At 28.1% G+C, this 23,967-nt stretch overlaps 7 protein-coding genes across 9 annotated transcripts; 3 read left to right on the top strand and 4 right to left on the bottom strand.

The window, feature by feature from the left end:
• Positions 1 to 20: 20 nt before the first annotated feature.
• Positions 21 to 2,575, bottom strand: LOC106788560 (NEDD8-conjugating enzyme Ubc12). The gene is made up of 4 exons (XM_014751912.1): positions 2,223 to 2,575; positions 2,032 to 2,126; positions 1,616 to 1,822; positions 21 to 965 (listed from the first exon to the last, which is right to left on the bottom strand). The coding sequence occupies exons 1-4, from the start codon at positions 2,323 to 2,325 to the stop codon at positions 825 to 827; spliced, it is 546 nt and encodes a 181-aa protein (XP_014607398.1). The 5' UTR covers positions 2,326 to 2,575; the 3' UTR covers positions 21 to 824.
• A 357-nt stretch (positions 2,576 to 2,932) lies between these two features.
• Positions 2,933 to 8,323, top strand: LOC106788549 (intraflagellar transport protein 122 homolog). Of its 2 annotated transcripts, none has more exons than XM_014751899.1 (17): positions 2,933 to 3,125; positions 3,222 to 3,352; positions 3,423 to 3,543; positions 3,616 to 3,826; positions 3,916 to 3,989; positions 4,071 to 4,341; positions 4,435 to 4,596; positions 4,684 to 4,981; positions 5,062 to 5,432; positions 5,514 to 5,906; positions 5,999 to 6,413; positions 6,484 to 6,710; positions 6,802 to 7,189; positions 7,268 to 7,437; positions 7,513 to 7,674; positions 7,750 to 8,092; positions 8,236 to 8,323. In XM_014751899.1, the coding sequence occupies exons 1-16, from the start codon at positions 3,073 to 3,075 to the stop codon at positions 7,834 to 7,836; spliced, it is 3,534 nt and encodes a 1,177-aa protein (XP_014607385.1). In that variant the 5' UTR covers positions 2,933 to 3,072; the 3' UTR covers positions 7,837 to 8,092; positions 8,236 to 8,323. The 2 variants fall into 2 exon arrangements, with proteins under 2 accessions (XP_014607385.1, XP_014607386.1); XM_014751900.1 differs by having other exon boundaries at positions 3,222 to 3,331.
• Positions 8,105 to 10,308, top strand: LOC106788550. 2 transcript variants are annotated; one of them, XM_014751902.1, is made up of 9 exons: positions 8,105 to 8,505; positions 8,635 to 8,787; positions 8,880 to 9,010; positions 9,089 to 9,221; positions 9,296 to 9,418; positions 9,499 to 9,582; positions 9,655 to 9,807; positions 9,887 to 10,015; positions 10,138 to 10,308. In XM_014751902.1, the coding sequence occupies exons 1-9, from the start codon at positions 8,217 to 8,219 to the stop codon at positions 10,245 to 10,247; spliced, it is 1,305 nt and encodes a 434-aa protein (XP_014607388.1). In that variant the 5' UTR covers positions 8,105 to 8,216; the 3' UTR covers positions 10,248 to 10,308. The 2 variants fall into 2 exon arrangements, with proteins under 2 accessions (XP_014607388.1, XP_014607387.1); XM_014751901.1 differs by having other exon boundaries at positions 8,880 to 9,221.
• Positions 10,309 to 10,357: 49 nt separating this feature from the next.
• LOC106788551 (prostaglandin E synthase 2) lies at positions 10,358 to 12,212 on the bottom strand. Its single transcript, XM_014751903.1, has 5 exons — positions 11,825 to 12,212; positions 11,640 to 11,714; positions 11,180 to 11,514; positions 10,903 to 11,014; positions 10,358 to 10,820 (listed from the first exon to the last, which is right to left on the bottom strand). The coding sequence occupies exons 1-5, from the start codon at positions 12,119 to 12,121 to the stop codon at positions 10,458 to 10,460; spliced, it is 1,182 nt and encodes a 393-aa protein (XP_014607389.1). The 5' UTR covers positions 12,122 to 12,212; the 3' UTR covers positions 10,358 to 10,457.
• A 409-nt stretch (positions 12,213 to 12,621) lies between these two features.
• Positions 12,622 to 13,920, top strand: LOC106788553 (rhomboid-related protein 4-like). The gene is made up of 2 exons (XM_014751904.1): positions 12,622 to 12,901; positions 13,008 to 13,920. The coding sequence occupies exons 1-2, from the start codon at positions 12,779 to 12,781 to the stop codon at positions 13,626 to 13,628; spliced, it is 744 nt and encodes a 247-aa protein (XP_014607390.1). The 5' UTR covers positions 12,622 to 12,778; the 3' UTR covers positions 13,629 to 13,920.
• Positions 13,921 to 15,086: 1,166 nt separating this feature from the next.
• On the bottom strand, positions 15,087 to 17,819 carry LOC106788558 (actin-related protein 1). The gene is made up of 7 exons (XM_014751910.1): positions 17,421 to 17,819; positions 17,038 to 17,102; positions 16,406 to 16,732; positions 15,996 to 16,305; positions 15,744 to 15,917; positions 15,583 to 15,645; positions 15,087 to 15,464 (listed from the first exon to the last, which is right to left on the bottom strand). Exons 1-7 carry the CDS (start codon positions 17,466 to 17,468, stop codon positions 15,321 to 15,323), a joined length of 1,131 nt encoding a protein of 376 aa, XP_014607396.1. The 5' UTR covers positions 17,469 to 17,819; the 3' UTR covers positions 15,087 to 15,320.
• Positions 17,820 to 18,163: 344 nt separating this feature from the next.
• On the bottom strand, positions 18,164 to 22,106 carry LOC106788557 (mannosyl-oligosaccharide glucosidase GCS1). Its single transcript, XM_014751909.1, has 3 exons — positions 21,587 to 22,106; positions 21,312 to 21,502; positions 18,164 to 21,237 (listed from the first exon to the last, which is right to left on the bottom strand). Exons 1-3 carry the CDS (start codon positions 21,788 to 21,790, stop codon positions 19,197 to 19,199), a joined length of 2,436 nt encoding a protein of 811 aa, XP_014607395.1. The 5' UTR covers positions 21,791 to 22,106; the 3' UTR covers positions 18,164 to 19,196.
• Positions 22,107 to 23,967: the final 1,861 nt, after the last annotated feature.

Below are 23,967 nucleotides of genomic sequence, written 5' to 3' on the forward strand. Positions count from 1 at the left end.
TTTTTTTTTTTTTTTTTTTATATATATATATATTTTAATATATGTGCAATCTTTGCCAAATCAAATAAAATATCTGTTATTCTATAACAGCCTTACAGTCCACCTCAGTCATTGTTTATATTAAATTATATATGTATATGTATACGCATATGTATAATAAATATTACGTATATGCGTATACATGCACATACATAATTAAAAACTGAAGATAAACTCGATGATAGGTGCTGCTGGTAATTTTTTTAATAGATTAATAATGATACATGTGTGTGAAAATATAATGATACATTTAATTGAAAAATTATGATGATGGTAGAAAAGAAAAACAAAAATCTAGCTAAAAAGTTAAATATACCTAATGACTAAGGTCCACTCTGAGTTAAATATCATGAATTAGTCAGCAACACCTATTTTAATGAGAGGAATGCTCACTATAATTGATCTATCGTTCTTCAATTGCATTCCACAAAATTCACACTAAATCAATGTGCCATGGCCAAAACGTATCTTGATAATTTTGTTAACATAAATAATGAAACTATATTATATATATAAATATATGTATATGTTTATATATATATATATGTTTGCATATATTCAACATTTGGATAGGTTTATAATTGAAAAATATAAAGTGTATTTAAATGAAACTGACGTATATAGGCCTGGCAAAATATAAAGAAAATAAATGTGTAAAAGGTGGTAATCACGCAATTAACAGGATTCATAGTCCTCCTATCTATGCCCTGTATGTGTATTAGGATATTTTTTCCCAAAGTGAGTCCCTAAAGAAATGTGTACAGTAACAATGATGAAATACTGTATCACTTGAGACACCGTTCGAAACAAAGTGCTCCTACATAACCGCCTCTCATAGCTTTTGCTACATTTTGTTCGAATACTCTTCTGTTATTTTGTAATACTTCTGCAGCATCTTTATTGAGAGGATCTTCCGGATTGGGTTCCTAAAATAATATTATTATTAGTAATTTCATTTACTTTATAATTCATTCAAAAATTTGTCTACTACTTAGTATACAGTATGCGACAAAACAAATAGTACTGAATATCGTACCAAAAACCTGCTACTGTAACAACAATGGATGCACTTTGAACATATGCTGTATCAATGTAATTAGATATGTATTGTAATGAGATGCATCTTGACGTTCAGAGCACGTCTATAATTTCAGTACTGTTTGTTTTGCTGCATATTGTGCCATATATACATATGTAGGATTCGTGAAAAAAATTTGGCCATTGGATTGACTGAACCGAGACTTGAATCCTGATCTTCTGCTTTCCAGGTGATTATTCTAACCTTTCAGCTATCCACGGCTCTCTGGTCAACTTCCTCACGAATGCCTACTTTATTTGGGATGAAGATGTTCGATCCCACATATATACAATTAAATTAACCCCTTGCATTATAATTTAATGCACAAAGCTGCATGCCAAAGTCGGTGCTATATTTGGTGCTTTTTAGTACGTAAGATTCACCACGAGAATAAGACCAACATTTCTCATGTTTGGATCGTAAAGTTTATCACAAGTCTCACATGTTGTTATAGTGCAAGGGGTTAATCAAAAATGAGAAAACATGACTAGCCCATACTAGAAAAAGGTACTGAAGTCCATAAACAATAGAATTAATAGTTAGAACAGGTTTCCAGTCTTCTCTTAAAATATTCAAACACACGTTGCCTTCCAAGTCAATATTGGGATGATATACTTGAGTTTCACATTTAACTTTAGGTGGTTCGTGAGGGTAATTTGGTCCAACTTTAAAACTGAATACAAATCTACCACCTCTATAAAAACCCTGGAAAACAATCCAATGCGGATTATAATGGAGAGGTGGAATAAATCTATAATAATACTCAATAAAATTAAATTACATAAATACTATATCTTTTATCTTGTATTGTTATTGTTATTGTTATTGTCAGTGGTATTGATATAACTATAGTTATATTATAAGATATATTAGAAACGAAAAAGAATCTATTTTTGTTATCAAATTCAACCTACCTCATCTGGACAAATAATTAATTTAAAACTCAATAAATCATCGGGATCGGGAAACTCCGTACCGCATGTTTTTGGTAAATTAAGTTCGTTAATATCTATAAAATATAAAAACCATAATTAATAATTAATATTTATAAATTGCAATAATTTCATATGAAAGATAATAATTATTGTATTGCGCCGAATCGGACCTTTCGTTATTCTCAGCTGAGCTGCTGATGCCTTTTTCTGGGTCCCAGCCTTTGGTGACTCGCCATCTTTTTTCGCTTGTTTCAACGAAAATAATTTGATCATGTTAAACTAGACCTTTGACTGCGATAAAAAGAATACATACAAAGATAATTAATTATTCTAATCTGGTCACAATCGAAGAAAGGGGCAAATCAAATCTACGTTAACTTGCGAATCTTTGACAACACGATTTACCGCATTCGGAGACGTTCTCCCAACTAATGTCACATGGACAGATATTTATGACTTTGCTAAATTCACGGCGTACAACGTTTACCTCGATTCGCATGAAGTTAAGTGAAGAAGCCTATATATTACTATCTCTTTCACTCTTTCTGTCTTTCCTTAGTGCGAATGATACCAAGCAAATTTTTTTATAATATTGGCCAATAAAACTTTAGAATAGATATTACGATTTTATCGACAGAGTTGTTATTATCGATTAATATTTTATTGCCGCGAAATTTAAACGCTAATTTAAATGTTTATTTTCAAACAAATATCACATTTCACTCACGCTAAATATATTGTTAAGCTATTAACAAAATTGTATTAAATATATATTCATATTAAATGTTTATATTAAATATATTGAATAAATCATATTTATATTTAAAAATTACAAGTCTTTTTGAGATATTCATTTAATGCATTTTCTTCCATATTGAAACTTGTGTTACCCTGGTAACCAAACAATTTCAAAACAAGTCCTACGTTAATTTATATTGTTGAACATAAATTAATAATTAATGATAATGAACATTGTTAGAATTGTTTAATAAAGAAATATATTCTATAGATTTATATATAATGAGGGCACATCCAGCATGGGTTGATAAAGTTCAAGATAAATTAGAACAATGGTAGATATTTTTTCAAATGATATTACTATAATATATTTTATCAAATATTTTATGAATATATATATAGTTTTAATATGAATGAAACATTTTTTTCAGTATATATGATTTATGTTTTAATCCTGATGGCACACAATTAGTTGTTGCCGCAGGACATCAAGTTTTAGTTTATGAAACTACTGGTGGTGCTTTGGTACAACCGCTAAAAGGTAACAGCATTTATATTGCTGGTAATAAAATATAATTTTATATTTTACATTACTTACGAATTTAATGAAATATAAACTATAATTGCTACAGGTCACAAAGATACAGTCTACTGTGTATGTTACGCTAAAGATGGTAGAAGATTTGCATCGGGTAGTGCAGATAAAAGTGTCATTATATGGACTTCCAAATTAGAAGGAATATTGAAGTACTCGTAAGTCATATTTGTTATAATCAAACAAAAACTAACAAAATAGATAATATAATTTCGATATTAAATGTATAGGCATAATGAAGCTGTTCAAGCGATGCAATTTAATCCTGTATCACATCAGTTACTCAGTTGTTCCCTTTCTGATATTGCGTTTTGGTCAGCCGAACAAAAAGCAGTACAAAAACATAAATCTGGAGGAAGAGTTAATTGTTGTGCGTGGACTTTGGATGGCCAGTATTTAGCTATTGGTCTAGCAGCTGGATACGTTTCTATCAGAAACAAGGTTTATCATTTTCTATTATTATCATTACAGCTTTTTTTTTTTAATACATTTATCAAATAAATTATTTAATTTTGCAATTATATATTTAGAATGGCGAGGAAAAGATACGCATTGAAAGGCAAACAGGTGTACCCATCTGGAGTTTAGCATGGAATCCTTTGCGGTATGATTGTATTATATAATTGTATGTACAAATGGAATATGCGATATAAAATTTAAAAAATATCTATTCTTTTTTTTACAGAGATGATGCTGCAGACATCTTATGTGTTGCAGAATGGAATGGAATTATTTCATTTTACACGATCAATGGAAAACCTATTGGAAGAGAACGAACAGTATACTTTACTCCCTTAAAAATTACCTACTTTCCTGATGGTCAATATATTCTTGTTTCTGGTAGTAACAAACAATGTCTTTTGATGACTCATGATGGTATACAACTCGCTGTTGTCGGTAATACATTTTCTTCATGGGTTTGGAGTTGTGCTGTCCATCCATCTTCTTCACATGTTGTAGGATATCTTTTATCATTTTTCTAAAAAAGAATAATAAATAATCAGCAGATGTATCTTAATATTTAATATTTAAATCAATTTTTTTATTAGGCACTCGGTTGTCAAGATGGAACAATAACTTATTTACAATTATCGTGGAATGTTGTACACGGATTGTACAAAGATAGATATGCTTATAGAGAAAATATGACTGATGTCATAATTCAACATTTAGTAACCAATCAAAAAGTCCGTATCAAGTGTAAAGACTTGGTACGCGTATTGTATAATATATTCTAATGTTTTAATTGTTTATTTTTAATGATTAATAAAATTTGTTACAAATATTTTTTCACATAGGTATGTCGTATTGCTGTATATAGAAACAGACTTGCCGTTCAATTACCAGAACGAGTAATAATTTATGAACCGTCTGGAAACAGCGAAGGAATGCATTATCGTATACGCGAAAAACTTAATCAAACAATTAATTGTAATTTATTAGTTATTACAACAAATCATTTGGTATTATGCTTAGAAAAACGATTACAATGTTTATCTTTCACTGGTATTGTTGAAAGGGAATGGATTCTCGATGATCTTATAACTTATATTAAAGTAGTAGGAGGTCCTGCTGGACAGGAATGCTTAATTATAGGTAAGTTTAAAAATAGAAAAAGTAAAAAAACAATGTAATATATTAATATAGCTATTAAAAAAATATTATCCCATTACCAGGTTTAAAAACAGGACACGTAATTAAGATCTATCTGGATAATCCATTTCCTGCACATTTGGCAAAAGTGGAAGGATCAGTAAGATGTCTGGATATCAGTTCTCTAAAAGAAAAAATGGCAGTTGTCAGTGAAAACGGAGTTCTTTCCATATTCGATTTATACACGGAAGAAAAATTACAAGATTTTCAAGATGTTACAAGCGTCGCGTATAATACTGCTTCCGAAGATATAATGTGTTTTTCTGGTAGCAATTATCTTGCGATTAAAGTTGCTAATTTTTCTGAATATCGACAGAAATTCTCAGGATTCGTTGTTGGTCACAATGGATCTAAATTATATTGTTTAAACGGTTCTGCTGTTATTATCTTAGAGGTATATAAGATAAAATATTTATTATATTTATATGTTTACATAACTGTTAATATTAAGATGTTAATTTAATATTTTATTCAGGTACCTCTTTCATTGTTCATGTACCAATACTTAGACATTGGATCATTTAAAGAAGCTTATGAAGTAGCGTGTCTTGGTGTTGCCGAATCAGATTGGCGAGCATTAGGAATTGCTGCTTTAGACAATCTAGAATTAAATATAGCGTATTCTGCTTTCGCTCGTATTAAAAATCTACGATATATTGAAGTTGTATCAGAGGTAGAAGAAAAGTTAAAATCCGGTGAATGGGGTCAAGAAGCGTGTATGGCTATAGCTGCCGCAGCAATGGGTAGATTAAAAGACGCAGCTAAATTATATCAAAAAGCAGGCTTACAACAGTATGCTCGAGATATGTATTCCGATTTACGTATGTTTGATATTGCTCAAGAGTTTATAGCAAGTGGTAATACTCAGGTAATTAAGAATTATATATTTCATTATTGTATGGGGATCTCTAACAAATATTCGAATATAATTTATTTAATTTAACTTCAATATTTTTTCAGGATCGTACTATTTTATTACGTCGACGTGCAGAATGGGCTAAAAGTTTAGGCGAACCACGTGCAGCTGCGGAAATGTTCTTTTCCGCTGGTGATACACAACGTGCTATTAATATTATTGCCGAGTATGGTTGGATTGATATGCTCATAAAAGTTGGTAGACAATTGGACAAATCGGATAGAGATAATTTATCTCTGATCGCTAAGATATTGAAACAGTTAGGAGCTACTCATGGGGCAGCTGAGATTTTTAGTAGATTGGGCGACGATCCTGACGTAGCTGATGTACTTGTCGATGCACAAGCTTGGCCTGAAGCTTTCGAACTTGCGGAAAGAAATCCAAAATTAAAGTCACGAGTATATGGACCGTATGCTAGATGGCTAGCAGAAACTGGTCGTTTTTCGGAAGCACAAGAAGGTGTTATTATACTTTTCATTAATTTATAATTTAATTGTAATATGTCTATTTAATTAATTTTGTTTTTTAGCTTTTCAAATGGCTGGCCAACCCGAAGAATCGGTCAGTGTACTAACGAGCTTAGCTGACAATGCCATAGCTGAAAAAAGATACCGTGATGCCTGTTATTTTTATTGGCTTTTATCTCAGCTTAGTCTTAATTTGTTAAAAAGTACAGAAGAAATAAAATCTATGTATTTGTCTTATTACAACAAAGCTGACATTTATTATGCGTATCATGAGATACATAAATATTTGGTAAGATTGATTTTTTTTTTTCTTTTTAATGAACTTTGATGAAAAAAATTTTATAATATGATTTTATAATAAAATATTACTTTTATTTCAGGAGGAACCATTCACGTCTTTAATGCCAGAAGCATTATTTAACATTTCAAGATATTTATTATTAAAAACACAAGGCATTCAATTAGAAGGTGTATCTAAATTAAAAATAATGTACACTTTAATCAAGCAAGCTCGTTTGTTAGGTGCCAACAAATTAGTTATGCAGTTACTCGAACAACTGCGTACAATGAAAATTTCTAAAAACCTTCTTGCAGAAATTGAAACTTCTACTTTAGCTGCAAGAGCTTATCCGTATAGAGATCCTGAAGAATTATTACCATTATGTTATAAGTGTTCAACGTTTAATCCACTTTTACCGATAGATAACAATATTGGTAGCAAATGCATACAATGTGGCCTTAAATTTCAACATTCGTTCGTTATGTTTGGTAAAATGAAGTTTATATATTTTAATTAATCTTGATATATCACATCAATAATATCAAAATAATATTTTATTGTTATAGAAATTCTACCGTTAGTTGAATTTGAGTTAGAGGAAGGTATTACCGATCAAGAAGCAGAAAAATTAATAGAAGAATCATTGTCGTTATCGAGTACATCAACTACTGAAGATCAACTAACTGTATTTCCTAACGAAACAGATCTTTTTACTGCACGTTTAATAAAATACGAGGTATAATCAGTCATTTTCATAAAACATTTATTAATTCGGTTTTTTGTTACTGAAAAAATTTTTTTTTTCTTTTAGGAGAAAACAGATGATTCCACCGTTATTGTTGGACGAAGCGTATTAAAAAGTATGGATCCTTCATCGGTTTTAATAGTTAAATGGCCAAAACCATTTAAAACAAAATATTTTAGAAATCTTTTGCCTGATCTTCAAGTAGTATTATGTAAATCCTGTTTGAAAGTAAGTAACATATTAAATTATTTAACGCATGTAACGCGTATAACATTTTTATAAATAATAATCATCATCTTTCAGCTATTTCATTCGGACGATTATGAATTGGCATTACTAAGATATGGCCATTGTCCATTTTGTAGAACTTCGCATACGTCAAAAACTTAAAAAATATGAAATTAAACAAAAGCATGAAATATTACAATCGTGCATTCTTTTGTATATGAGAAAATATTTTACAAATTATGTCATTTAATGATATGTTAGATAAACTATCGATTTTATTACTGTTAAGACTTTTTTAAGATGTATATATATATATATATAAAAAAAAAAAAAAAGGTTTTATAGTAAAACATATAATTGTATATACATATATTCACTTTGTTTAAACGGAACAACTTCGAAAATCAAATCATATAAAGTAAGTCTAAATATTAATATGAAAAAATATAAATGATTATTTTAATTGTAAAAAAATTATGTACTCGATTAGATATTGTTAAGTAAAAAACGTTGAGATAAAAGCTGTATTAGAGCTGCACGTGATGCATTTTCATTTTACAGTTATATTATATTGTACAGTATACCCAGTTGGAGTTTTTCGAGAACTTGCTAATTATTTCTACAGCCCGAACAAACAGAGACCGTTATTAGTCCTACAGAATGCGAAGAGGCCAGATATTCTTTTAAAGATGTTCAGTATAATGTTAACTGTATTATTTCTTATATTCTCTTTCGTAAATGGTCAATTTTTTGATCACAATAACACAATAACGAATAATGAAAGTTTGGATAACGTGTCATATAATCCTTACATGATACGACAGAAAAAATGTAAGTCTTATTCTGCATTCTCTTATTCTTAATAAGATTATTGTGTGAAACCAATTGATATAGTTATATTATAATTTGATAATATTCTAAAAATATAACATTTGCAAATAACTATAAACTTTTGTACAGTTTTTCCATTCTTCAGTGTCATACGATTTGCTAACTCTCAATGTCTAGCAAGTAATTCACTTAATGGCACATGTTTTACACGACGAGAATGTAATAGCTATGGTGGTACACCGTCCGGTACATGTGCAAACGGTCTTGGTATTTGCTGCATCTGTTAGTATATTATATATTATATACAATGTATTATAAGTTTATAAAAAATACAAATATATAAATATTAATTATATTTCATTTTGATCTTACAGTTCAAAAGACATGCGGATCTACCACGAATATAAATAACACATACTTTATTAATCCAGGCTATCCTACCACTTATAAAGGAGGAGAACGATGTACGATAACAATAAATAAATGTAACTCTGATATATGTCAGGTATTGACACGGATAAAATTAATTTTTCATGTAGCTGTAATATGTGCATCATTATTAAATCCCTATTTATATTTGCAGATACGTTTAGATTTCATAGATTTTAGTTTAGCCCAACCTAATGCAAATGGAACGTGTGATTTTGATTTGTTTTTGGTATCCGGAGCATCGTCGTCGGTACCACGTATATGTGGGGAAAATTCTAATCAGCATGGTATATAATTATTATTTCTATAATTTAAAATTATAAAAATAATAAATAATTATCATATTTTATATATTTTACAGTATATGCAGATTTTAATGGAGCATCCCCAATTACCATTTCAATAGGAACAAATGCAGATTATCCGTTTGATCGTCGTTGGAATATAAGAATACAACAAATAGCATGTGATTCTTTATGGAGAGGTGCAAAGATAAATTTCATTATTTCCTATTAAAATATTTAAAGAAAATATTAGAAAAAAATATTCTACATTATATTTTAGTTCCTAATGGATGTTTACAATATTACAAATCAGTATCAGACACGGTAACAAGTTTCAATTACGGTACAACTGTGAATTCAAGAGGTAACCATAGAAATGAATAATTTTTCATTGTATATTTTATATACTATAAATAAAAAATATGAAATATTTCAGAACCGTCCGTAGGTACTAGAGAAATGGTTAATTTAAATTATGGTGTTTGCGTTAGAATGGCATTAGGTTACTGTAGCATCGAGTGGTCGCAAAGCGATATAAATTCATTTTCTATTTCTGAGGATACAGGTGGTATAGATCCAACTATAATAGGTAAAATAAATACGAGTGTAACATAATAAAACATAATAAAACATAATAAAACATAAATTATAACAAATTGTTATTGTAGGAACTTCTGCGGTAGCGGAATCTGGATTAAACTGTACTGATGATTTTGTTATTATACCAAATCCAAGTGAAAACGGTATTCCTCTTAATACAGAACGTTTCTGTGGAAATGCTTTTACAACCAAAACATGTATGTATTTATAAATCTAAATCTCATTTAAATATATTAACTATTAAATATACGTTTTGATATATCTGCATTGTATATAATATTGAGATAATGTTATTATGTTAATTTGATTAATATTTCAGCTACTTTAAAACCATTCGTACTTTATGTTGTTACAAATGACAATGACGTTAATGACACACAGAATAAGGGCTTTAAATTAAGGTATCGTCAATTGCCGTGTGCTGTGTAAAAAATAAATATTTCATATAAATATGAACAGGTTTAATTAGATGTATTATTTAAAACTGTTATAATTATATATATGCTAAAAATAAAATAAATTTAATTTGTATAAATTCGTATAAGTAATTTCATTTTTAATGCAATACTACATTTTCTTTCCCAAGAAAATAGATTCAAATAACAATACTCTCTCTCTTTCTCTCTCTCTATATATAAATTAACCATTTACAAGTTCATGTCCAGCGTATGAATCAACTCTTTCTTTCATAGCATTATACCACGTAGACAATTTAGTATTATCTAGTAAATCTTTAAAAGCAGAACATCCTTCAATACTTTTTAAAATACCATATACTGCAAGATCAGAAAGATCTGGATTTTCACCACCCTTAAACGGAGTTCTATTAGCATGAATTGCTCTTAACCATTTATTTACTTCGTCATACAATGATTGACGAACATCTTCCTTTAGTCTGTGCCTTTTTTTCAAACGTTTTCCAATCAACCACATAGCGCATGCTCCTACATTAACTATTAATATTCTCTCCCATGCTGGAAAATATTCTTTCCATTGACCGACCTGAATGAAATATAGAATTTGTACACTTCAAACAAATACTTATTACTTTAGCATGTATTTTTTAGTAGATAAATATACTTACATCGGAAAACCATTCAAAAGTTTCATACGATTCGTTCAACGTTCTATATACATTAGGCGAAAGAGTATGAACTAACACATCATCTGCCCACTGTCTCCATTTACGTTCTTCTCTAATGAAATAATTAAATATAAATAAATAATAAAAAAGAGAACTAGAGAGATACTTATATTTTGTATAAATGATCTTTGGTAATACGGACAATTTTGTATATAAGAAGCTTACCAAAAATTATTTTATATTTTATGTATAAAACACATAACCAAATAAAACTTACACTATAGTGTTCATCGATACACCTTTAGGGATTTGATTATACATTAAGAAATATTTATTCATTATTTCATACTTAAATTTTCCATTATCGTCGTGCATACCAATGTTTGGATAATATTCAACCAATTCAGAAATATTTTGAGATTTATCTCGCATAAAAGACGAAAGCAATGATATTATCATCGTACTGTCATTCAAAGGTTGATAACCGTCTTCCATTTGAACAAGAAGTATCGGTACTTTTCTATAAGAAGACCAAGAAATTTCTTTTCGTAATACTGGATCAACCTCAACGACATCGTAAGATATTCCATAATAATCTAGAAAAGTCCTGACCTAAAGATCCAATTGTTTTTTTTTAATTATAAGAATTATATCAATGTAATAAATATGATACATATATTTGGCTTAAAAATTATTGATTAATATGATATACACTTTAAGTGTATACGATTACTTACTTTACAACAAAAGGGACATGTTTGGTATTGATACAACGTAAGTTTAAGTCCAGTCGTATTAACAGGAAAAATGACCTAAAAATAAAATGAAATTATACGTAAATAAACTGCAATATATATTTTGTAATATTGTATAATCATTTATCGTGCTTTAAAATGAAAACCGTCTAAAGTATTAAAAATACCTTTCTAGATGGTGTAATAGGTGGTTTATATTTCAATAATTGGATTGGATTTACAGGCATTCCATCCAATGTTACATTTTTTCTTTTTTCGCTAATTTTATAAAAAGAATAACCTGCTCCAGCAATGATACCGATAGATGCACCAATAATGCTGATTTTTAATAAATTTCTTGACTTTGGTTGCTGTGCTATTGTACAAAACAACAAGGAACGATTATTTGTTCTTAAGTTATCATAATTTTTTAAATATTTATAACATCTGGAAAATCGTGACATTTTACACAATGTTATAGCCATTTTTTAAACAATTAATTATTCATAAACCGGTCAAATATAACATCATTCTTTACACTGAAAATTAAACATTTTTTATCAAAGTGTCCAGATGATGGCGTTGTAATCACCATTGATACATTTTACAAATATCAATTTTTTTGTTTTTTATAAATATACAATATTCTTTTATAGAATATTCAATCTAAATAATTTTAAATAAAACACAAATAATGACTATTATAAGTACATTAAATGAATCAAATGGATTGCACAATATTTTTTTACGTTGTTTACATGTATAATACCCAATAACACCAATGTTATCAGCTTTATGTAATTTTCATGTTATATAATATTAATTTTATATAATACTTCACATTTATGAAAATATATCAATCAATTTGAGTGCTTTTTTGATCGATGATTATATAAAAAGAAAACATCTAATAATCAGAAAATTAAAATTCTTTTTAAAAGGCGGGAAAAATCTAGAATATTCAAACATGTTAGAAAGAAAATGTTTTATATATTGGTACTACTGTATTACTTATGATGTAAATATATGTATAATTGATGCTTAAAAATGTTACAACATGTTATAAAATATACAAATCTCTAAAGGTTAGTTTTCGGAGATATAATATCATTTGACAGTGTGATTTTGGATGGTCAACGATTATGAGGCCTGTTCAAAGACGTCAACAAGGCCTACAATATGGCCTGTATTTATTATTTATGCAGGCTGTAAATATTGGAGTTGATAAAATACCTCCGGCTACTTTAATTGGAGTGATACTACAGGTGAAATAATTCATTTTGATATATACATTACATATATTAACATCTTAAGTATAGTATATCATATAAACAATGTGTTTGACTATTAATTTATATTCGACATTTTTAGGCGCTACTTTATACAGGCCTAATCAAAGTTCCATGGAATGCAGAAGATGCGTGTATATCAGCAGTTAAAATATTTAAATACCGTGATTGGCGCTCTTTTATAGTATCAAATTTTGAGCATGGATCCGATATGCATCTTTATTACAACATGGTATCTTTTATCCTGAAGGGTTCATATTTGGAAATTATGTACGGAACTCCTAATTTTATATTATTGGTTGCATTATTGTCAATCGGATGCAGTTCTATGTTTGTATCTCTCGCGTACATTCTCATGCAATTAACAGGAGATTACGGATATTACACGATGTGTGCTATTGGTTTTTCTTCTGTGCTATTCGCATTAAAAGTTATAACTATATGCGAAGAAAATAATAGAATTCATGAAGTTGGTGGTTTAAGAGTACCGAGTAAAATATCTATTTGGGTTGAACTAGTATTGATATATCTATTAGTACCAAATTCTTCATTTATTGGTCATCTTGGAGGTATATTAGTTGGATGTTTATATTGCTATACATCTGTTGGCGAATTAATTGATAATTTAATATATATGATAACTGGAGTTCCTATTATACATGAAGAACAATTTTATAGAGAACGTATTCTAAGTTTTAGATAAAATTATAATCTATGTATATATATATATCCAAAGATTTAATATTTTATAAGTTAATATTATGTTCGACAATATAATATATATTTTCTTTTTTGTGGTACTTATTTATTACAATTTTTAAAAAATATTGTTTAAAATAAAAATTTACTAAAAATACAAATAAGGAAAGAAAATATATATTGAATTTTCTCTTGTGTACTAATGTGAATATACTTTTATATTAAATTCTATATCGCAAAATATATTTATTTTTATACACATAATATAGTTGTTACGAATAAACTTATTGAAGAAAGGTATTTCATATTATTTTATTGTTAATTATGCAATATTATCCGTTCTTCTTTTAATTATATTTATTTTAAATAAAAGTACATATGTTAAATATTTGAAAACTTGTTTTGATAAAAAAAGAAAATAGTATAAATATTATAAATATTAATTATAAACAATACTGTTAGTACAACACATCACAATGTTCAATCAATTAAATGGAATGTCACTTTAGTAGTTTTATTTTAGGCTTTACATTATTATTCATTTTAATATCATTTATAAGATCACATACAATGATATAATAATAATATGCCGATAAAGATCATATTATGTATACCATTGATACATCATAACATTGCTGTAAATAAAGACTAGATAAATTAAAATTCATTTTCTAGATTAATAACATGCTTCTAATTCATATACGATGTATATATATATTTTATCGTAAGAAATTTAAATCAATTCTGATTATTTATACTTGTATCACAGTCGAAGCATACGATACAATGTACATCATAGTTTTTCACGCATAAAACTGAAATTAATGATTACTTTTCTTAAACAATATATTACCATTGTGAAGTGATACCATATTAATAAAAATTACTTGTTCTTTTCTTTTTTTTTGTACGAAGCAGCACACCAGATAATAATAATAATACATGATTACAAAATGTATTGACAAAGAGAAATATATATATATTTGTAAAGACTGTAGATTTATTTTATGAAAGCATACATATTTACAAATATTTTACTGCAAAACTTTTTACTGCACATGAAAATACATAAGTTGATCTACGAAATAGATCGGTTAAAGCACTTTTTTTTACTACTGCGTTGAGAAAACTAGTGATAAAAAGTATAATAGAAAACATAAATATATATATATTATATATATATATATATAAGTTATAAAAATTGAGACATAACATTTAAAACAAATGTTATTTTAATATCCTGTTTTTATATTAGTGTGTTTAATAATATGTGGTCAATAAATGGCCTTATTTACATTTCTAAGGGATCAGAAAATATTATATTTTGACATTAAAGACGAGGTTGTATTTTTTTTTTCTCATTCAGAATACTCTATTAAAAATTCATATTTCACATAAGATGTATCAAGATGTATTTAAAAAAAAAAACATTACCAGTTTACGATGTTCTACATTTTATATTCATATACATTTCTTAATCCCTCGAAATATATTTTGCGCGTAAATTGTGCGCGCAAAAATATAAAATAAAGAACGAGAATAAAAAAAGAAAAGAAAGAAAGAAAAACTGAGGACAACCTAAATTTGCGAAAGTATGAATAACATGATAAATATGGTTGTTTGTTTCGAGTGTGCCATTATTTGTGTTTTACTTAAAATTATTTCATATATTACCTGAAAGTTTTCTAAATTATGTTCAGAATGTTTTACGATGAATTGCTCTAATACCGTCTTCATCATATTCTCTTTTACTAACCCACATTTTCTTAAATGTATCTAAAGAGGCCAAAATGGATCCTCCAATCCAAGTACTGTATAAACGTTCTTGAGGAGCCGATATCTGTCGTATATAAAATATTATGTTACTACGTCGTGACAATAAATATTTAATAATTAAATTAGTTAACTGTATATTATTATATATATATAATAATAGTAATAACACTTAAATAACTTACCCTGATCTTTATATCCTTCGATGCCATTTTACGAATTTCTGATAATAATCTATCACCAAAACCCTGAACAAAATATGCAATGTATTATAGTATATACATAAATATATGTATATAATGGTACTATTTATTTAAATATATATAAAGATTATTTTTGTACATACGCGGAAGAGTGTGGATCCTCCAGATAATACTATATTTTGTAACAACACTTTTCTCAAATCCAAATCTGATTTTTGAATGGAGAACATTAGTACTTCGTGAATTCCTTCGCACTCTTCTCCGATTAGATCTGGTCTGAAAAGCACTTCTGGAGCTCTAAATCTGGCTGGACCGATCTATTTTAAAAGAATATATTAGTATGATATAAAATAATGTATAATGTTTAAAATAAAGCGAGTCAATAGTTTTCTTACCTCCAAATGACTTCCATCCGGTAAAACATATTGAAATTTCTCAGTTTCAATAGTTTCTTCCTTTTGTGGATTACTTGCCAAGTAGCAAGATCGTTCCTTAATTGTTCTAACAATTTCAAATTCAGCTGTGGTTTTAAAATTAATACCTTCCTTGCGTAGCAACAGTCGTAAATGTCTTGTAACATCTCGACCTGCTATATCTACCCTCATTATACTGTGAGGCATAGCGAAACCTTCGTAGATAGGTACTGCATGTGTTACGCCATCTCCAGCATCTAAAACTACTCCCGTAGTTCTTCCTGTGGCATATCTATTGCACGTTTAAATAAAAGAGAGATAAACAAAACAAAATAATAAAACAATTTTAAAAATTATATACAATCACGATGTCATACATTTCTATAACTTACAAACTAAGTACGGCTTGCATAGAGACAAATAGAGCTGGTGCATTAAACGATTCAAAAAATATTTCAGCAGCTTTTTCACGATTTTTTCTTGGATTAAGCGGTGCTTCTGTTAATAAAACTGGATGTTCCTCGCAACAAGTAGCTAATTGATCTTTACTATAAACATAAGTCCAAATTCTTTCCATATCATTCCAATCTGTGACAACACCGTGTTCCATCGGATAACGTATAGATAATAGACCACGATGTTCCTCTGCTATTGGACCCACAAAAAGATCTCCCTCCAAAGCTCCAGCCATAACACGTACATGCTTTGGTCTTCCAATACTGTCAAAAATTGAAATAATAAAATATTTAAATACTAACATCAAAATTCTTATATTAAAATGATAGAATATCATTTATAGTAGTCTACAAAAATACTAAAAAGAAAAATCTAATAATATAATGAATAATGTGTAAGAATGTCAAAATTAACTATTCCTCAAATGACAAATTTAAAGTCGCCACCTGTCTTTAACCTCTAAAACAAAGAGAGAGATAGAGAGAAAGAAAGAGAGAGAGAGAGACAGATAGAAAGAGAGAATATTCGTTATGAATTTTAATGAACCAGAACAATTTACTTTACTTACTAATTTGAAAACCTGCATTTTGGTAATTGGTCGCCCGCGAAACCAGCCTTGATAACACCAGAACCCTAAATAAGAGAAATATTTTTTCATAAAGCCATTATCGATTTTAAAATAGTATAATGCAATAGCATTGAATACAAATTTTCTAACAATTTTTATACAATTATAAACGATATATTAACATAAAGTAATAGAAATAAAAAATCAATTATTGTTAATTAAACTCTATAATATACTTATGATGTCACATTATATATCCAAATATGAATAAATGTCGGCAAAGTTTACGGCCGACAATATGGCCTGACTCAGAGTTTGACACATTTGCCGAAGGACAACGAACATTTGTATTCCATTTAATTTTAACACTAACAAACACTCACATTGTCGATTACCACAGGTTGATTAACAATCATGTCATAGGGCTCCATTATTATTAAAAATACAGTTATAATCTAAAATAAACTTGTTTAATTGAAGACTGTTTTACTGCAGTCACACACCTATTCTTTAGATGAGCTCTGGCGAGCTCTGAAAGAAATTATCGATTATTCCGCGAGAGAGAAATCAAATATCGAATCTCGCATTCGATTCGAGATATCAAACGCTCGAAATTCAATTTTGCCGGCTCTATACAACAATTATTAAAATAAATTAATTATAAATTACAAAATTTGTAAATAATCAATTTGACGATTTATATTTTTTGTATATGTGTCGTAATTATTTATATTATTCGTAATTTTATATAAAATTATATTGTATTATTTTATTATACAAATTGTGTGTGTGTGTGTGTGTGTAATATTGCGTGAATAATGGGTTGACAAGTTTTGAGCCTAATATAGAAATCATTTTCTTTTTCATCAAACTCAATTTTAATTTGAATAAAGATAAAATTTGTTTGTTTGTTAAGACTAAAAACTTTTCAATTCATTCTCGTATATATTATAATTCATAAAATCCATTTTTCTCTTTTAACTTTGTTTAATAACAATAAGTCTACTGTCGTATTATCCACTTGCACAATTACGTCTTTAGATAGTTTGAAGAAATATTTTTAAAATAAAGAAAAACTTAATCGAAAAAAAAAGATATATATTGTATTAATAATTAAACAAAATTGTATTATATTAGAATTTTGAAGTAAATATAGTAAATAGATTTATTGAAAGTAAATTACAAAGTAAATTTTAACAATTCACAGCCAGTGTCTCTGAAAGTGGCAAGATACTTTCTCATTATCTCTTTCAAATAAAAATCGTAATTTTAATTATTCTTTTAACAATATAATTTTTTATATAAATTACTTTAATAATCCATTTTGTAATAAAAAATCAAATCTTCTTCGTTTTGATTTGAAAATTATTCATACTTTAGAAGTATTGAAATAGTGTAATAAGGAAAAAAACATTGATGTATACGTTTTTAAATTGGCTGTTAGAAAAGAATGGAAATATATATGTTTCTAATAAGATAACATATTAAGTGGGTTATTACAATATCGAAAATATTTGTGGAACAGGTCCTGCCCATTAAATTGATTAATGGTTGTGTCACTGTCGTTCATGCCACATTCACATTATTCTACGTAGATTACGGTACTATACGTAACTAATATAATGATAATGAAGATATATATTTGCCTTGTAAAGTGTGCATAGATCAATATGTTATAATGTAGACTGATTCTTCTACTTATTACTTGTTATTTTTGGCCTCGCTATATAAATAGAGAATAATGCATATATAAAATATTTTATGATCATTAAATGCATTGTGCTGTACATATTACTTATATACTACTTAACAAATAGAACTATATATAAAGTTTTATAATATACAGGGTGTAATTGTTTTCCTTATTTTCGTGCATAGAATACACTGACACCGTTTAGCGAGGAAAAACCTCAAACATCCTGAATATTTTGATAATATATTTAAAAGTTGATTTTTATATAATCATTTGTATCAATTTATTATTATTATTATTATTATTATTATTATTTTAAATCTTTTTGTGTTTGTGTTGTTCCTTCAAGACTTAAAAATCTGTATAAATTTGAAGGAACCTCCTCTGGTTTCTTCTTCTTACTTTAATTATATTACTCTATATCTAAAAGAGTATGTTATATATTTCACGAGTAATAAAATATTCTTCAATAAATTTCTGCCATAAGTAAAACCACCAATGATGTCCAACCCGTAAATGGATGACTGCCTTTTCCACTACCTAACGTATCTCTATAATTTTCCCATACATAGCCACTATATCTGTATTGTTGTATAACGTTTTGTATTATATTGTATCTCAGATCGTCATAAACTTTCTTTGCTTTTGATTGAAAAGGTCCTTCAGTTTTGGAATAATAATGAGCAGCTCGAACTGTTAAGTAATTTAAATTTATCCAAATAGTACCACGCCAATAGGGTGGATCATGTTCTGTATTATATTTCATATAAAGCGGCGATGTTTTTGCAAGCGATCTTAACCCATATTTTGTCCAGAGTAAATCAGGATCTGTTAGATCTTGTAAAACTTTTTCTAGTTGTAACGAATTAGGATCAATAATTTGTAAAATGAACGGAAATAAGGATACGTAACCAAAAGAGGAATCAACGTATCTTAAAGTTGGATCGTCTAAGACAACTCTAACCATTTCTGAAGATTTTGCATTAGATTGCGAATGCGGTCTCATTAAGACAACTTTATCGGTATGGAGACCAAAATCTGAGTAAGTTTGTGTATTAAATGACCAATGTAGTTTATTCAACAAATTATTATCGGACAAATAATCAAAGGTCTCTTGGTATTTATTATTGGAATGATTCAAGAACTCTGTAATTCTGGACATAACATTAGCAGCAAATGCAATCCAACAACGTAAATCTACATGTCGTTCATAAATATTTGGATGCGAAGCTCTAGGATAATCATCCAATCCTGATGTAAGAGTTTTTGGATTTAATTCTCTATTAGTATTGGAATCTCTACCTCGCCATCTATATGTACTTGGAAATTCACCAATTTGTGTTGTATTAAACCAATTGAACCAAGCTTGAAGACGAGGATATAATTTGTCGAGGAGATGATAATGTTTATCTAACAATTCTTGTTGTTTATGTTCAAGAATATAATGTAAAGTCAAAAAGAATGTTGGAGGATTTGCATTAGTATTCATCTGCGTTACAAATTCATCTGGCACTTTGGCTAATGCTTCAGGACCTAAAATCATTTCTCTCGGTATCCAACCTTCAATATTCATTAAATCAAACCAATGACTTATGATATCTAATTCAATTTCTAAATCCCATGCTGAAATAAGTAAGCCATGAAATCCTTCATCCCATAAAAAGCCACGAGGGAAAAAGCTTCTACTAGGTACAGCAGTATATAAAGGTGCTTTCCAATAAGGCACAGGACCTTTGGTGTAAGTACTTTGAACTTGGGAACTTCCATAGAAGTATCCGATGGAACCAATCATGTTAGAAAATGCCATTTTAGCAAAAGATATTTCTTCGTTAGAATAACCTTTAGATTTTAATTTGAAAATGTTTTCAAATTTTTCGTCAAATAATTTACGCTGCTTTTGTAATTCTTGATCATATATATCGTTACTCAATTTATTTAATCTATTGGTGAAACTTTCCGATTCATAATTAATTTCTATTTCAAAAGGAACTTTTCCTGTTACTTGTGTAACAATAAAATTAGGTTTCTCTTTAGTTCCATCTGCCAATAATGAAAGTTGTTCACCAGACAATACTATATGTTTCTTGTTACTTTTTTTATACGATGCTCTTCTCAAATTTTTAAAAACAGTATCCGTTAGCGCAGTTAAACTTGGCGACGTTGTTGACAAGAATGAATGTTCTTCTATAGTACCTTTAGTGGCATGTATATTAATATTAAAGGAGCCTAATCCCTGCGTATTTCCAGTCATTCCTGTCAAATTGTCATCATTATCGGAATTCACTTCAATCCATCCTTTGGTATTTTCTTCAATAGCGATATAAAATAGTAAAGAGATTTCCTGTTCAAGTTTTTTAGAATCTTTAGAATTGACACTAATTTTTGTTGTCCAATCACCGCCGTATTGACCACTTAGTCTTTTTACAAATGTTGTTGTTAAAATTACAGACGAATCAACTATTTCTTGGACTCCAAATGTTCTTCCATCATGTTCCAACCAACCATATCTATAATTAAACTTAATTAATATATTTCATAATAAATGAAAAATTTAAAAACATAAAAGAGAGCATTCAATTACCTATCTAATTTGTCACCCTGTTCGCACCAATGCCTAAGACCAGTACCATCCTGTCGTAAATGTTGTGGAGAATACCACATTAGTCCAGTTACCAAAGAATGTGGATCTCTTGTTTTCATTCCGAAGTAAACATTAGGTCTATATGTACCCCAATATCTATCAGGTACATCCAACCCGTTCATGGTTACCAACTAAAAATATTATACAAAATTAATTTTAATTAAGATTATTAACTGTTTAAATGTTTTAAATATCTATCATAAAATATTCCATACCTTTTCTATTTCGTACGGTGTATTTACCCTAGTTTCAAGATACCCTTTAAAACTGAACCACGCAGCAATAGCAATACATACTGCGGTAATGACTGAATTAAATATTGGTAATTTAGCTTTAGCATCTTTTTTAGTATTAAATGGATTGCTGTTCAATTTGCTTCTTGGCTTCATTATTCTTTCTTGAGTTTTGATCTTAGCCATTTTTGTTTTGTTTTTAGAAAAATATTATTTCTACAATATTATTATCACTATTATTCTGTTATTTTTAAATATAATATTGTGTACGTGCGTAATAAAACATTGCACATTGATTAAAATTATATAAAATCTTGAAAAATTAACGATTTTATCTTTTTAATTTAATTTTAGGTTAAAATATATATTTAACGATTAATGATTGTTTTTTGACATTAGAAAACTATAACGTAGTATGTTAACTGTAATTAAACAATAAATGCAACAAAATGCACATATAATAATTCAACATATGTAAAAGTTATCTGTAAATTACACGTACAGTTTAGTAACTTATATAAAGTATGAATGCCACATGTCGAGTATGGTAAAGAACTGCATTAAACAGATCATGTTTTGTATTAGTATGCATTTATTGTTTACCAATAAAATTAAATCCAATCAAAAAATGTTCATAATAATTAATATCATTTATAATATATAAAGAAAAAGATTTTATAAAAAAATAAAAAATTAATAGATATACTAACATATAATTAATAAAATAGAAAACACAACACAAACGCTATAAAGTGATTAACTTACCATCGGATAATAAACAAGAATTTGTATTCGATTTTTCAATTATTAATAACTAATTAAATAATTATATAACAAACTAAGCAATTATGGATTTCGATTGAGCAATTAAGAGAAAATATTCATTTTTTCTGCTGTTGCGATTCTATCCCAAATTTATTGTGGTGAAGTATATAGAAACTCACAAGTCCCCTTTATTATCTACACAGCATCATTTTTGTTACCACTGGGACCACCATTGGACAATAGTAGGTACTAAACGTGATGACGGTACTAATACTATCAAAGAGTACATTATTCTCTCTCTCTCTCTCTTTGATAGTATAGATAGTATAGTTCTATTGTATAATGATATTTTAAATAAATATATTTAATTTTTAATGTATAAACAAGTGTGTGTGCATTCAGAAATGCATTTATACGTATATTTTAAAATGAAGCAATTTAAGAAAATCAAATAAAAAAGAATCCAAAAGTTTTGGTGATAAATCCAAAGATGATCATCTGTAACAAGAAGAAAAGTATATTAGTCATATAATCAAATGATAGAATAGCCTGACATATAAATCGTCCAATTCGCAGATGCACTTTTCAATTAAATTCTCTATTTATTTTGATCAAATCTCTACATTAATCATTGCAATGAAATTAAATATTTACGCGAGATTTTACATTTACATAAAATAAATAAAAATAAAGAAATAGGAAAAGTAAAAATACTAAGTTACTAAAAAACACACACAATATCTATTAATTATTGTGAAATATTTTTAAACTAAATTATATAGAAAAGAAAAATTGTAAATATAATAAAATACGATCACAGTGACAAATTTTAAAGATGAAACAAGAAAAGAGATATTACTTTAATATTTACCGAAAGTTATTTAAGCTTGAAAATTTAATAATACGAAAATTTTAATATTTTTGACTCTACCTAAACACATATGCATCTTTTAGACGATATAGACACGAATTTGGTGTCCCATGGAGATGGAATGGTCCATCATCTCCAATTATAACTATAAATTAATGACGAGCAAGAATGTAATATAATAAAATATAAAATATGATTCTAGAGAGCTATTCTCGAAAAGTTCGAACTTGCTGTGTTGAACTTTTGAAAATAACTCACTAGCTCAATAGTAGTTGCCCTCTTCAGCCACATTTAAGTGGGGGCCTCTTCGGCATAATGCCTCTTCTTTCTTCATGCCCTAAACTCTACTACGAGGCTTTTTCTAAGCGCATTTTACAATACAAATGGTACAGTTACATTTACTCGAATGCCTCAACAGATATTTGATCTAATCGATGAACCTATTATTAACACTTCGCATTTAAAAAATTAAATAATATCAAACAAAAGCAGAAACTTTGTCATACACCTTAAGGTCTTACTTTTTTACTCGACCACTTTTATCTTTTATCTTTACCCGACTTTGTATTTACTATACATATATAACAAATGAAGTATTTTCAGTAGGAATTACTAAAGAGCAAAGTGTTAATATACTTAATATTAATAAAGTATCCAACGTATTCAGCTATCTTCACTTTTTCGAAAAAAAAATTAATTTTTAAGAAAACGCAAAGACTTTTGAATC

The sequence above is a fragment of the Polistes canadensis genome, unplaced genomic scaffold (genome assembly GCF_001313835.1).
Source record: "Polistes canadensis isolate GaletaPanama2010 unplaced genomic scaffold, ASM131383v1 scaffold_143, whole genome shotgun sequence".
Classification (NCBI taxonomy): Eukaryota; Metazoa; Arthropoda; class Insecta; order Hymenoptera; family Vespidae; genus Polistes; species Polistes canadensis.

Bases quoted from the DNA above. Each gene is read 5' to 3' on its own strand.
- LOC106788560 (XM_014751912.1), bottom strand. From the start codon at position 2,325: ATGATCAAATTATTTTCGTTGAAACAAGCGAAAAAAGATGGCGAGTCA. The intron at 2,127-2,222 runs GTCCGATTCGGC...TATATTTTATAG, and splicing joins TCAGCTGAGAATAACGAAAG to ATATTAACGAACTTAATTTA. The intron at 966-1,615 runs GTATGGGCTAGT...ATATTATTTTAG, and splicing joins GACTTCAGTACCTTTTTCTA to GAACCCAATCCGGAAGATCC.
- LOC106788551 (XM_014751903.1), bottom strand. From the start codon at position 12,121: ATGGCTATAACATTGTGTAAAATGTCACGATTTTCCAGATGTTATAAA. The intron at 11,515-11,639 runs GTAAGTAATCGT...TTGGATCTTTAG, and splicing joins CATGTCCCTTTTGTTGTAAA to GTCAGGACTTTTCTAGATTA. The intron at 10,821-10,902 runs GTAAGTATATTT...TATTTCATTCAG, and splicing joins CTTTTGAATGGTTTTCCGAT to GTCGGTCAATGGAAAGAATA.
- LOC106788550 (XM_014751901.1), top strand. From the start codon at position 8,217: ATGCATTTTCATTTTACAGTTATATTATATTGTACAGTATACCCAGTT. The intron at 8,788-8,879 runs GTTAGTATATTA...TTGATCTTACAG, and splicing joins TCTTGGTATTTGCTGCATCT to TTCAAAAGACATGCGGATCT. The intron at 9,419-9,498 runs GTGCAAAGATAA...ATTATATTTTAG, and splicing joins ATGTGATTCTTTATGGAGAG to TTCCTAATGGATGTTTACAA.
- LOC106788557 (XM_014751909.1), bottom strand. From the start codon at position 21,790: ATGGCTAAGATCAAAACTCAAGAAAGAATAATGAAGCCAAGAAGCAAA. The intron at 21,503-21,586 runs GTATGGAATATT...TAATATTTTTAG, and splicing joins CACCGTACGAAATAGAAAAG to TTGGTAACCATGAACGGGTT. The intron at 21,238-21,311 runs GTAATTGAATGC...GTTTAATTATAG, and splicing joins CAGGGTGACAAATTAGATAG to ATATGGTTGGTTGGAACATG.
- LOC106788558 (XM_014751910.1), bottom strand. From the start codon at position 17,468: ATGGAGCCCTATGACATGATTGTTAATCAACCTGTGGTAATCGACAAT. The intron at 17,103-17,420 runs GTGAGTGTTTGT...TCTCTTATTTAG, and splicing joins AACCTGTGGTAATCGACAAT to GGTTCTGGTGTTATCAAGGC. The intron at 16,306-16,405 runs GTAAGTTATAGA...AACGTGCAATAG, and splicing joins ATGCAAGCCGTACTTAGTTT to ATATGCCACAGGAAGAACTA.
- LOC106788553 (XM_014751904.1), top strand. From the start codon at position 12,779: ATGAGGCCTGTTCAAAGACGTCAACAAGGCCTACAATATGGCCTGTAT. The intron at 12,902-13,007 runs GTGAAATAATTC...CGACATTTTTAG, and splicing joins TAATTGGAGTGATACTACAG to GCGCTACTTTATACAGGCCT.
- LOC106788549 (XM_014751899.1), top strand. From the start codon at position 3,073: ATGAGGGCACATCCAGCATGGGTTGATAAAGTTCAAGATAAATTAGAA. The intron at 3,126-3,221 runs GTAGATATTTTT...CATTTTTTTCAG, and splicing joins CAAGATAAATTAGAACAATG to TATATATGATTTATGTTTTA. The intron at 5,907-5,998 runs GTAATTAAGAAT...ATATTTTTTCAG, and splicing joins TAGCAAGTGGTAATACTCAG to GATCGTACTATTTTATTACG.